At 38.6% G+C, this 13,772-nt stretch overlaps 1 protein-coding gene across 1 annotated transcript in view; it reads left to right on the top strand.

Annotated features, from left to right (window-relative positions):
* The first annotated feature begins 380 nt into the window (after positions 1-380).
* LOC148851609 (exocyst complex component SEC5A-like) overlaps positions 381-13,772 on the top strand; it is a 68,172-nt gene continuing 54,780 nt past the window's right edge. The window contains exon 1 of the mRNA XM_088945535.1: positions 381-951. Within this exon, the coding sequence (XP_088801661.1) occupies positions 553-951 (399 nt within the window). The 5' untranslated portion in view covers positions 381-552. The remainder of the gene's footprint in view (positions 952-13,772) is intronic.

Genomic DNA, 13,772 nt, shown 5'->3' with positions numbered 1-13,772 from the left:
TCAGTAAATTTTATCCATTGAATTTTTGCAGAAAAACAGACCTATATCGACTGTACAGGTGGCTATTTCTAAAGTGTATCAACATGCCCCGTGCAAATAATTAATAATTCATGACTAACTGCCGTTGCACAAAAATGAAAAGAGGAAGATGATAATCTGTTGCCAAAGATCAACATTTAAATCCTTCGTGACCATAAGATTTTATTCATATAACAACGAACGGCATCTGACACGATAACAAAAAAAACAACAAAGATTCATATCCAAGGGCACACGATACACATTGAGAGGCATTCCAAAGATTGGAAAATTATAGCCGTACGATCGTACACAAGCATTACGACAGATAAGTAAAGCCAGCAAGAAGAGGGGAAAAAAACACGCTCCCTGTCTCAAACCTCAGACTTTTCCGTATTCATCACTCATCATTTCATTTCATCACCTTGCTCGTTTCACACTGTATCCACAAAGAGGAAGGGAAAAAGGCAAATTTGTAATCACTGTTCATAGACAGATCCAGAGAAGTAACAGAAGAGAGATAAAGCAATTGAAATGTCAAGCGACAGCGAGGACGAGCTTCTGCAGATCGCTTTGCAAGAGCAAGCCCAGAGAGATCTCAATTACCAGAAAACCCAAGCTTCGAAGACTTCGAAGCCAGTCGTTAATCTTGTTCAACCACCTCCACCTCCTCATAAGGGTTCTGCGCCGAAAAACCCTAGCGTAAAACCTGCTCAGATGCAGAAATCTCGTCGAGCTGCCGATGACGATGATGATTCTGAGGTTGAATTGCTCAGTATTTCATCTGAAGACGAGGATTCTTCTAAAGGTCGTGCTTTTGGTACTAAGAATCGGGGTGCCGGCGGTGGTGGAAGAGGAGGGAGAGATGATACTGGTGATCGGGGTTGGGACGGAGAAGAACCGACTTGTTGGAAGCACGTTGATGAGGCCGAGGTAAGTGATAATTTCCCATTGTTTAGTTTTCTTAATTTCACGATTCGAATGGAACTAAATTTTCAATCTGTGAAGTTATTGATTCTCGCTTTAATTTTCGAAACTTAAAATTTTCCACTGATACGGGCGTTTTGCAGATAATCATAAAACACTGGCTATTCACTGCTAATTCGAGTGCTCCTTACATGTAGAAGCCTAGAATAATACTATAATAGTTAGTTCAGGGCGAATTTTTAAACTTCAAGTGCTTCTTACATGTAGAAGCCTAGAAGGTAGGACTGTATGAGCTTTGGGTTACTTGAAAATTTTCCATCATCTTGTTAGAATATTAAAAAACTTGAAGTTCAATTATTAGCATGTTGATGACGCGTTCCACAACATATTGGGATGCTTTATATTCATCTTCTCTATTCCCACTACTTGAGATTTGATTAAGATGAGAAAACTACAGGGTGATGAATAAAGGTAGAAGTGAAAGAACAATGAGGTGGATAAAATAAAAGCATCTGAAGTTTGTTTAGACTACTGGACTTGTCATTTCGTTAGTTGTAGGGGTGTTCAGGGTCCAGTTTGGTTCGGTTTGGAGGAGATCTCAGACCAATCCAGTAAATTACGGTTTGAGAAATTCTCAAACCAAATCAAATCATTTTAGTATAGAAACCAAACCATTCTATGTTTTGTCCAGTTTATAGTACGGTTTGAACCATTTTATTGGGCTTAACCAAGTTAGAAAGCACAAATAACATGCATACCTACATGAATAACAAATATAATTCAAATATCAAATTGAAGTGTTAACTAATGTCACTTATATATAAATTACATTTACACTTTCTCAAACATACACAGCTCATTGGGCATCAAATTACAAGTTAAAAAATTGAAACAAACATCAATAATGTATGAAATGTTAAATGAATACATACAATCGTACATGCATATGTTTAAACATATTGTTATATACTATATACATTAATAAATAAATATATCCTTAATAATTTGGTTTAATACGGTTTACAGTTTGGTCTTGTTTCTAAAATTTAGAAAATGAAACCAAACCAAAATATTACGGTTTGAGGAATTCTCAGACCAAACCAAACCATTTTAAGTCCAAACCAGACTAAACTTCTAATAAGGATTTGGTTTGGTGTGGTTTCACAGTCTAGACCATTTAACGAACACCCCTAGTTAGTTGTTATCCTCTTCTAACTTGAGGTAAACTATAAACACAGTTGGGAATTCGGAGTAGTTTGCTCAAAACTTACAAACCACAGGTTTATCTTTGACCTGGAAAAATATACGTGGGACAAAACAATAGAGGTCAAGGGGACCCTTGATTTTCTTTTATGTTGGTTAGCTTATACTTGTATGCAGCATAAGTAAATAGTGTTTTGCAAATTAGAGGCTACAAAAGTTGCCTTGTATTCATCTGGGTTTTATTAGTCATATTTGCTTTTTCTTTTGGATATCCATGGAGGAAAACTTTTGTAAGATCAAAAAACAAGAGACACCCCTAAGACAATGCCCATGTTAACCAGAAGTAAGGAGTAAACAGTGTTTTTAAAATGCAGAAATGTGATGCATAAGCCAGAATGCAAGAGGCATAAGCCTCCTGACAATATTTTCTTTATTCATAAACAATTAAAGATGATATAAAATAAATACAAAAGTGGGGAGCTTTTCTTAACAAATTTCCAAGCAAAATACTTTTGAGGCTTTCTAGAAACAGATACAATGAATGGTTGTAACCAAAAAGAAAAAAAAAACAGACAAGAAGAGCTTATCAACCATTAATCATTGCATTCTAGTTCTTACTAGGTAATTCACAAGCAACAAATTCACAATTAACAAATTTCATAAATTTGTATAACAGAACAAAGCATCCTAATATTAATAGAAATTAAGAACAGAAAATTAGTATAACAATTAAGAAATGACAATGACAGAAAATGAACATGTTCAACAAAGCTTTATTGGGGAAGTCGGTTTGGAAGAGAAAGGGAGGCCCTTTGGAGGAGAGTGGTGGCTTGTAAGTATGGGGTGGTGAACTTTGGGTGGGATTCAAGGGAGGTGAAACACTCGTATGGAGTTGGTGTTTGGAAAGGAATCATGCGTTTCAACTCTTTGATGATCCCTTTCTATACATGGAAAGTGGGGGGTGGGTCGAGTATAAGGTTTTGGGAAGATGACTGGTTGGGGGTTGGGAAATTCTGTGAAATATGCCCAAGGTTATACAATCTGAGCAAGAAAGGATTACCTATTTCAGAGTGCTATAAAGTAGTTAATGGTGCTGTGGTTTGGAATCCAAATCTTAGAAGACCCCTTTTTGATTGGGAGGTAGAGTGTTTGGAGTTGTTGGCAAAACTTCAGGCATTGGAGATCAATCCCTCAGTTGCAGATGTCAGATTATGGAAAGAATGTAAGGATGGGAAGTTTACAGTCAAATCAATGTACTCGGCTTTGATCAGAAATCAGGTGGAGGCTGATCCAGTTAGGGGTGTTTGGGGGAAACCAGTGCCACCAAGGGCTGAAGCATTTGCTTGGTTGATTGTGAGAGGCTGCATTCTAACCCAGGATAACCTAAAACTCAGAGGTCTTCAGTTTCCAAGTAGGTGTGTGCTGTGCTTTGCTGGAGAGGAAGATGTTTCTCACTTAATGCTTCATTGCAGCTTTACATATTCAGTTTGGTCCTATTTCTTCAAGTTGTTCAAGGTGGACAGGAGCTATATGGCAGATACAGCTGAAATTTTTAGTTGTTGGCCAAGAATCCGAGGTGGTGTTAAAACCAAGATTTTGTAGACCTGTATTCCCTTTGTCGTTTGCTGGGAGATCTGGAAGGAAAGAAACAGAAGAATCTTCGAGGAGAAAAAGAAAAGTATGGAAGAGGTGGTGGCTGTTATCAGTTTGACAGCTATTGGATGGGCACTGCTGCTTCCAGAGTTTCAAGGGATGAAGAAAAAAGATTTTGGTGCTGATTTCTGGACTTCTCTGAATTCATTAAAAGAATGCTGATGTCTGTTTTTGTTCCTGAAGTGTTGTTTTTGTTTTGTTGTGATCTTGCAATGTTTCATTTGTATTCTGGTGGGGGTGGCATCTTGTCACCTAGTTATATTGTACTGTTTTCATTTTAGCAATAATTTTTTCTTTATTTATCTTCAAAAAAAAAAAAAAAGAAAAAAGAAAATGAGCATAATGTTTTAAAGCAATTGATGAAGAGGAAATTGCATAAGGAGGCAGTCATACCATACTGTGAAGGCTAGAAGTTCCACTCTTGGCAAATCTGTTGGCATTACATGGCTTCTGTGTCCAGTAGAACTACCTGTCAAATCTAAATGTGATAACTCTGGCTTTTTTCTGATGAAGTGTGGAGTTTTCACAGGCCTATAGTTGACCTGCTAAAATCACCCTATCACAATAACTGAATTCCCTCATCTAGCATTCCTCAGAAACGGGTAAAAGAAAGGTTGTGGTTCTAGATAACAGTTAAATCTCTGCCCCGATGAAGCTTCTGATAATCACAAGCCCAGAAAATGCATAGATGAAAAATCTATGCATTACAAGGAATTGTTTGCTACATTGCAAGGAATTCAGATTGCTCACCAACTTAGCCTAGTAAATTTGATAATAGAAGGAGATTACAAGGTGGTGATGGGATGGCTACAAAACTTGGATTCTGTTCCTTTGTAGTACAGAGATGAAATTCAAAAATTTAAATGGTATATGAGGGGCGTGAATGTAAGAGTACACTGGGGCAGATGATCAGCAAATTCTTTGGTTGATTGTCTTGCTAAACAAGGGACAAACAGGGATACTTTATATTGGGCTCAGCTGTAATTTGCTTTTAATCTGTTTCTTTTGTTTTAAATTTGGGGGAGGTTGCAACTCGTGCCTCTCAAAGGGATGCTTGTACTGATTTAAGCTCTTTATATCAATAAAGTATTAATCATTTATAAAAAAAATGCATAGATGAAAATCTTAGAAACTTAGAACAGTTGCTGGTGAAATCACTATGTCAGGAGAGCCAGGGTTCCCAACTCAGCAATTACAAAAAATTTAGTTTAATTGGTACTTGGAACAGAAGGTGGCCAAGACCAGACTATCTGCAAACGCAGTGAAGAGGACACGGATATGAGGAAACAATCTTTCACTGTGGACACCATTTGGATGCCTATGAAATAATCAATTGTTGAGACTGAATGAGCAACCCTTGTGATGACCTCATAAAAAATGTCCTTGGAGGGGGATGATCTAGGTGTCATGGTGGACATCATTTCCTGAAATCTTTTATCTTTGGCAGAGGCAAAGAGGGTATTTTGAAGACAGATTCAGAGTGGAGGAGTGGTATGAGGGAAGGGTATAGAGAAAAGGTGACAGCGAATCTCCTTGCCTTATACCCCTTAGAGCCTAAAAAGATCTCTGACTACCCCATTTAGCACAATTGAAAACTGGCAAGATTGTAAGCAACCTTTATCCATTTGCCCCATCTACTTCCAATCCCACATTTCTCCAGCACTTCTATCAAAATCTCCTAGTCCACACAATCATAGGCTTTTTTCCAGATTCAATTTGCACACAATCCCTTTTCTTCCTGGATTTTCTAAAATCCTCCACACACTCATTTGCAATAAGTATTTGATCCGCACTTTTCCTTTCTTGAATGAAGGCCCCTTGGAAGTGAGAGATAATCGATGGGAAGGCCTTTTTCAAGCAAAGGGACAGGACTTTGGCTAAAATCTTGTATTGACTTGTCACCAAACTAATTGGCCTAAAGTCCCTGGGTGGCATGCATCCACTTTTTTAGGAAAGAAAGCAATAAAAGTAGCATTTACTCCCCAATTGATACATCCTCTGTAGCAGAAGTTTTAAAAGCGCAAGGCGCAAAAATATAAATGCTAAAAAATAAAAAAAAATGTTAAAAAATTAAAAAATGCCAAAAAAATAAAAAAAAGCAAAAAAACCAAAAAAATATTAAACATGATATTAATAAAAAATAGAAACTTAAAATTTAAAATAAATGTTTTAAAAAACTTATTATCTAAAATTAAAATAGATAAACATAACATGTAAAGCATATTCAAACGAGAATTTAAAAATAAAATCAAACATATAAAACATTTTCATGCATGTAAAACTCACAATCTCTTTTTTTCTAAATTGCATTACTTCAAGTAGCTAATGTGATGAAAACATATTACATTCCTGATTCTACGAGTTGCCTTTGTGCCAACGCCCCTTGAGGCAAGCCCAAACAAGTCTATGTTAGGGTCTTAAATTCTTAATTCTCACACAGAAAATAATGATTTTATAATTTTAATTGCTTTTTAAGAAGATATTTTATTAGGATGAATGAATGAACAACATTATCAAATAGGGGGGGGGGTTCTACTTCGCTTTGGTCCCGGTCTAACCTCTAGGTTCAAAAAAAGCAAAAAAGTGTCAAATTTTCAAAAGGCGCACACCTAGGCTGAGATGCAAGTGCGCCTTTTGAAAGGGCTTCTCCTAGGACTTGGGTGAGGCACCTACCCTAAAATGCGCCTTGCCTGTGCGCCTAGGCACACCTTTTAAATCATTGTAGAACTCCTTAAAAACTCTCATGAGGTCTTTTTTAGCCACTCCCAACAATCTTGGTAAAAAGCCATATTGTAACCATCTAGGCCCAGGGCCTTAGAGCGGTCCATAAAGAAAACAACTTCCTTAACCTCCTCTTCTTCAAAATTTCTCTCTAATTCGCATCATAAAACACTCCCTAACAATGGCCAATCCAAACCTTCTAGCCTCCATTTCTCCAGAACTGGCCTTTTATAGATTGATTTAAAGTAGTCCACAAAGGCCCTTGCAATCTCTTCTTGGTTAGTGATTCTTGCACCTTCTAACTCCAACATAGAGATGAAGTTCTTTTTCTTCCTTCCATTTGCAAGCTTATGGAAATAACTGGTGTTCCCATTCCCCTTAATTCATTTTGCTCTAGATTTTTGCCTCCAAGATATCTCCTCCCTTAATAAAGTGATCTCCAATTCCTTTTTCATTTGAAACCTCTTTTGCTCCCCCCCCCCCTCAAATTGACCTAATCCTTCTTTCTTAACAATCTCCTCAATTCTCCCAAAATGCTTGAGATTCCAATCTTTGATCTTTGCTCTAAGATCTTTTTATTTTATTTTTTTATGGAATTTTAACCCTTCCCACACATCCTCTGCAGTATCCCTTTCCCACCATTCTTTGGCTTTCTTCAAAAACTCTGTTGAAGTTTGCCACATATTCATGAATCTAAAGGGTGTTGGACCTCCTTCATTTAGCCTCTTCCCAATACAAATTGGCCAGTGATATGAAGTGAGTCTAGGCAATACTCTACCCGTCAAACCCTCCCAAACTGAAGAGACTAGAAATCTGTCCAATCTTGAACAAATGGGGTTCTCTTGGCAGTTTGACCAGGTGTATCTAATCTGCCCCAATCCAACTTCTTTAAGCTCGAACGCTTCAATGAAACCATTAAAATTCCTCATGCTTGTAGTAATTCGTTGTCTTGGGTTGTTGGATTCTTCAGTAAATCTGATGACATTAAAGTCCCTGCCCATGCACTACGGGCCTTGCCATAGACCTCTTGTGTCTGCGAATTCTTCCCAAAACTCATTCCTCTCCCTATATGAATTTGACCGGTAGACATTTGTCAATATCCACATGAAATTATCGGCCACACTTCTCAGTTTAACAAAGACAGAGAATTTGCCTGTCAGTTCCTCTACACACTCCATTGAATCTTCATTCCACAAGGTTACTACACTCCTAGAAGCTCCCCAAGGGTTCTTCTCCATCTTCTTGCTGATGCGAAATCCTCCATCCTCGTGTACTACAAAAAATACGTAGTCTATTTTCCCTTATTCAATCATTCTATTGGAGATACTTGAAATTTTCCATGGATATACTCATTCTAGTTTTGTTCTTTCCCATTGCCATTTTTTTTGATTGGAAACAGTAACTTCATTATTACAACTTAAAAATAGCTTTCTAGAGTTAAGTACAGCTGTCAACCCCTAAACAGGTGTTGAGCCCCCAATAATCTTTCTTACAAAACTGCCTAGAACATTCTCTCCCTCACAGTCCTTTGTTTAGCCAACGTGTTGGCTAAATCATTAGCTGATCTCCTTGTCCATTTGAAGCATGCACCGATCTCCCTTGTTGTGTTGAGGATTTCCCTTATGGGCTGTCTATAAATCCAGGCTCCCAACTTACCCGATTGCAGCCACTCAATCAACAATTTAGAGTCTCCCTCTATCCCAATTTGGTGTAACCCCAACTGTTTGGAATATCTTACACCTTGAAGCAAGGCCATCACCTCTGCTCTCAATGATTCCTAAACTCCTATTGGTCCTGAAAACATAGCCACAATTCTGCCATTTTCATCTCTGAATACTCCTATACCTGAAGGGCCCGAGTTACCTCTAGAACTCCCATCGAAGTTCGGTTTCACTCTTTGTTGTGTTGGTGGGGACCACAATTCCTGTACAGTAGGTTTTATGGAAGTTGTAGATGCCACCACTTCCCAATTCCTATAAATGTCTTCAGCTGAGAAGTCTTTAAACAAATCCAAAGTTTTCAACCATTGAACAGTCATAATGATTATCCTTTCTACAATTTCCTCCTTGGATTTCTCCACTTCTTTAAAGATCCTATTGTTCCTTTCTTCCCAAACTGATTACTTCCCATCTTGCCATTCGTTCATCATAACATCTTTCTTCCAGAAATAGTTGTCTCACATAGTCACAATAATCTGGAGGAGTGTTTTAGAAGAGGACTGGAGATGAACAGATGAAATCCTTGGACCTATTCACAGACTTTACCTTGATGATCTGCTGAGAAACTGTAAAGGAATAGCAAATTCTGCCCAGATTAAGAGGGTCACAAGCCCTTGGATCTCTCCTCCCACTAGTTTCATAAAACTGAATTTTGATGGCAGTAGCATTGGGAATCCAGGGAAGTCAGGTATTGGGGGTGTCTTCAGAAATGAGGAAGGGAATGCTTTAGCTTTGTTCTCTGGCCCAATTGGAGAGGGTGACTCTCTCAGGGCCGAGATATATGCGGCCAATGAGGGAATCCAAAGAGCAAGGGACTTGAACATTAGGAGGCTGATTACTGAAGGTGATTTGGAGGTGGTGGCAAGATGGTTAAAGGAAGATAAGCCTGAATTGTGGAACTACAGCAATGAAAGGAAAAAGTTAAAATGGCTGGCTAAGGATATTGAGATAAAATATAGCTGGGTGAAGAGATCTGCTAATTCCTTTGCTGAGTGGCTAGCTAAGCAAGGGGTGAATGGAGATTCTTTGTTTTGGTCTTATTTCTAATTCTGTTTTTTTACTTTGCTTGTGGGGGAGTTAAGACAGTTTACCTCCCTCTGATTGTATGTATTCTCTTTTTAATTGAAATTCAATGAAGCTATTTGTTATTGATCTGAAAAAAAGAGGAGATCCACTGACAGCAACAGCATAATTATTGGCTCTACTTCAAGGGCTGAAACTTGCAAAGCAGTTTGGGTTTCAGTTGCTATAAGTGGAAGGGAACTCTCAGGTGGTAATTTCCTGGACACAATTTCACAGGCAAATTCCTTGGGTTTAATGGCACAGGATCAGGGAAATTGAAAGCTTAACAAGGGAATTAAATGTTACTTTTAAATGGGTGAGAAGAACTGCAAATGGCATTGCAGATTCTTTAGCTAAACAGGGGGCAAATAGGCAGCAGTTATTTTGGGCTAAATTGTAAGGCTGGGTATGGGGACTGAAGTGTCTAGTTGTATTTGATTATCTCTATGGGTGTGGGTAACTTACCCATGTTAGACAGTTTTGTATGCCCTTAGCTTCAATCAAAATTGATGTACTTTATGAGTTTATTGTAAATGAATAAAAGTACATATTTGATTCAAGTTCCCTTGGTATGTTTCTGTGTAATACCCTTAAACTGGACACTTATTGAGACTCGTGTTAGTTTAGAATGTTCACAGCCAGTGGGTCGGTCTGGGGAGACCTATCCTGACAAGGCTGACACTGTGGTGCCACCAAGTCGGTTGGGGTGGCTTGTCTCACCTACCGGGGTGAGACCCTAGGCACATACAGTGTGGGATTAATTGAATCTTTGAACTGGACCAGATTTCCAGTATTGCCCTGGACCTTGGAGATTGATGGGCAAAACTGGAAAGTTACACCCGACCCCTAGACTCGATTATGATACTGCACTAGGTGTCGGATCGGGCTGTCTTTGATGTACCAATCAGTGAGATCCTTAGCGGGGGTCAAAACCTGGGTATGTTGGGACAATCCGAGAATTCATCTGAGTGGGTGATCATAGTGACATGATCGGCCCCTTTGTCGGACAAAGGTAATGATCGGGGATGCACTCTCACTGTTGGAAACCAAGACTGCCGGCAGCTGATTTCAACCGTTGAGATTTGTTTTGCAAAGTATATTTTATATGAGATATAAAAGTATATATATTATGGTTTCTAAAATGTTTGCAAAAGGGTTTTAATTCCCGGGATCCATATAAGTGGAGAGTGCAACACTGTTCCTTGCAGCCGAGGGAGATGTCCTCTCTTGTCGGGCAGTGTATGATCATTATGGGCTGAGAGGTTAAGTGTAAGACCATTGAGGATAATACCTGATGGGCTAATCTTGCATCTGCCCACAGTCCCTGGGTGTTACAAGGTGGCTTGGCCCAGGGACCACTTAGGGTAAGTGTTGGGCCCATAGAGCCCATTCGATGGGTTTCAGGGGGTGCACTATCTTAATAGTGTATTCGACCAGGCCTTGTAACAAAGGCTGGGCCGAACCCATGTGGCTGATGTGTAGATCAATGCTTGGGTCCCACGCCATACAAGGAAGCCCAACTGGGCAGCAGTTAGGAAGGTTAAGTGAGCACATAAGCTTAATGGGCCTAAAGCCCATTTTGAACTGGGCTATTAATTTAGTTAATTAAAGGGGCGAATTCTGAGATGGATTAGCAGTTATGATAGGGTCTTTATCCTATCCACTCAGAGAGTCCAGATCTGAATGTGATTCAGATCTAGAAACCTCCTAATAAGATTAGGATAAAGCTAATCTAATCTGCAGATAAGATAAGGGTTTATCCTTATCACTAGAAGAGAAGGCTGATCCAAATATGATTTGGATAAGCACCTCCTAATGGGATTAGGAGCTGATCTTTTCAAGTTAACAAAAGGAAGGAGGGGGCGGCAGCCTTGAGAGAACAAGAAATACATCAAATCCTCTTTAGTGCTGAAATCAAGAAGAGAGAATTCTGCACCCTGCGAATACTCTCTTGCCGCCTCCCTGCTCTTGCCGCCCTGTTTGCCAGTTCGATCTCCAATTGTGGGAGAAGTCAAGATTGGATCTTGACATCAATTCTTTGAGAAAGGATTGAAAAGGAAACTGTGCTCACGTTCCATCCTGCTGTTTCTTGCGAAGGACAGAGTTCTTGGGGAAGAACACTGCTGATTCTGCTCCATCCTGCACTGTGCCATCTTCAGTGGGAGCAGTCTTTGGATCCTTCCTTGGGCGTGAACACCTTCGTTGGGAGATATTGCTTCTCTGTATCAGGTATTATTCTCTCCCATTCCTTTTGGTTCAGATCTGGTTCAGTTTAAGGTTCAAGATTTATCCTTGAAAATGTGATTTTCTAAATAGGGAATGTGATTTCCAGTTGAAGGGAGAGAAAAATTTTTGAAATTCGCCCCTTATTCCGCAATTTTTGGGCGTCCATGTGATGGATCTCTCAACCCTTCAACCCACACATTTGTAACCTCAAGTTTGATATATTGTTTAATAATATTTACCTTTACTACTCAGAAAAAAGGGAGGTTATTGGGAGGGTGTTGAGGCTAGATGAACCATATTGGAAGAATTTCTTTTCTTTGGATGGGAGGTAGGGCAGTGGTGTTGGTATAAATGGTGGTTTTTGATGTCTGTGTTGTCATTTTTTTGCCTTTTCTGTTTCTGGCCCTCCTTAGTAGGGAGTTTAGCTCTATGCTGTTTCCTTTTTTCTGATGACTTCTTGCCACTTGGTCGTATTTTCCTATTTTCTCTTTCTCAAAGAACCATTCAACCTAAAAGTTTCAGCTTTTAAGTGAGGTCCTTGAATAGGTTTTATTCTCTAACATGCCCCCTCACAAGAAAGCCCATTGGGCTTGAAATGTGGACAGCACAGGCCCACCCATAACTTGTGCTGAAACTTAATTAATTATAATGGGGGTGACAAGAAATCTATTCAACCTAAAAGCTTAAGCTTTTAAGCGAGGTCTTTGAATAGGTTTTATTCTCTAACACTCTTAATAAAACTTCCTTCTTCATCAAACAAAAATCTTTGAGGCCTTTGGAATTCTTCTCATTCTAAATGTTCATAGACTGATGGTCATGGTCAGGGACTCAGAGTATTCTTAAGATCTTACAGTGGTTCACCATACCAAGTCTATATCTATAACTCACAAATATCACTGAGAGATGCCTAGATCACATCAAGAAGTCTTGAGAAGTGGGAGCAGATCTTGGGTGTAGTTGCCAAGTGGGTGAAGAGATGGTTGACTGAATTACAATTGACCTTCAACATCAGGTAAATGTAAGGACAATTAACTGATTTTAGCATCTCAAATCATTTAAAATGCGATATCACTTTTGGGTGGAATCTGATATTGAGCCTAGGTATTCCAGGAACCTTGTTGATTGATTCTTTCTTGACTAGAACAAGGCTGTAGTTATAGAGGGTGAAACCTTTGGAACCTCCTCTGCCCCTTCATGGTTTATTGGTTGATTTGAAAGGATTGGAGTTGCTGTAGTTGTGACAAGGGAAGTAGAGTGGAGGACATTATAGTAGCTAAAGTCCTAATTGCTTATTTATGGTCATTTGCCATCTATTGGGGACTTTGAAAGGAGAGGAATACTATTTCAAGTGAGAGTGGAGAACTCCCATGTGTTTTTGTTTTACTGGGTTCTTCTTTATATAGGGCTGTTCATGGTCCGGTTTGGAGAAGATCTCAGACCAAACCAGTAAGTTACGGTTTGAGAAATCCTCAAATCAAACTGAACAGTTTTAGTATAGAAATCAAACCGTATGGTTTGGTCTGGTTTCTAATACGGTTTGGGCCATTCTATTGGGCTTAACCCAATTAGAAAGCCTAAATAGCATGCATACCTACATAAATAACAAATGTAATTCAAATATCAAATTGAAATATTAACAAATGTCACTTATTACTATTATATAAATTACATTCACACTTCTCAGACATAAACAACTCCTTGGGCATCAAATTACAAGTTAAAAATTGAAACAAACAACAATAATGTATGAAATGTTAAATGAATACATACATAGATATGTTTAAACATATGCATTATATATATTATATACATTAATAAATATATTATTAATAATTCGGTTTAATATGGTTTACGGTTTGAGAAATTCCCAAACCAAACCAAACTGTTTCAAGGCCAAACTGCCAATTATGGTTTGGTTCGGTGCAATTTTGCAGTTTAGATCATATAATGAACACCCCTATCTTTATTGGTTGCATTTTAGCATTTGGATAATTCAATGGGATAAACAGAGTCAACTTTGGGAAGGACTGGTTCTTGTAATTCTTGTTTTATTTCTTGTATTCTTTTCTTTTTCCTCAAGGCTGGCTATAATTTTGTGATGAAAGAGTTGTGGGGAATGGAAAATATCTTCAAGGACTGTGTGAGTAAACTTTGGTTTTTGGTTTGTTAGCAAGAAATTGTGGCATGTGTGCTGAAAGATGAATTTCTTTCATATGCCAATTCTGAGGTTTTAAACTTTTGGAC

This window comes from Nelumbo lutea, chromosome 5 (genome assembly GCF_056320005.1).
Source record: "Nelumbo lutea isolate HS-2025 chromosome 5, American lotus-T2T, whole genome shotgun sequence".
Lineage (NCBI taxonomy): Eukaryota > Viridiplantae > Streptophyta > Magnoliopsida > Proteales > Nelumbonaceae > Nelumbo > Nelumbo lutea.
Note: the sequence above shows the minus strand (reverse complement) of the source record. Positions and strands in the feature narration are given on the sequence as shown.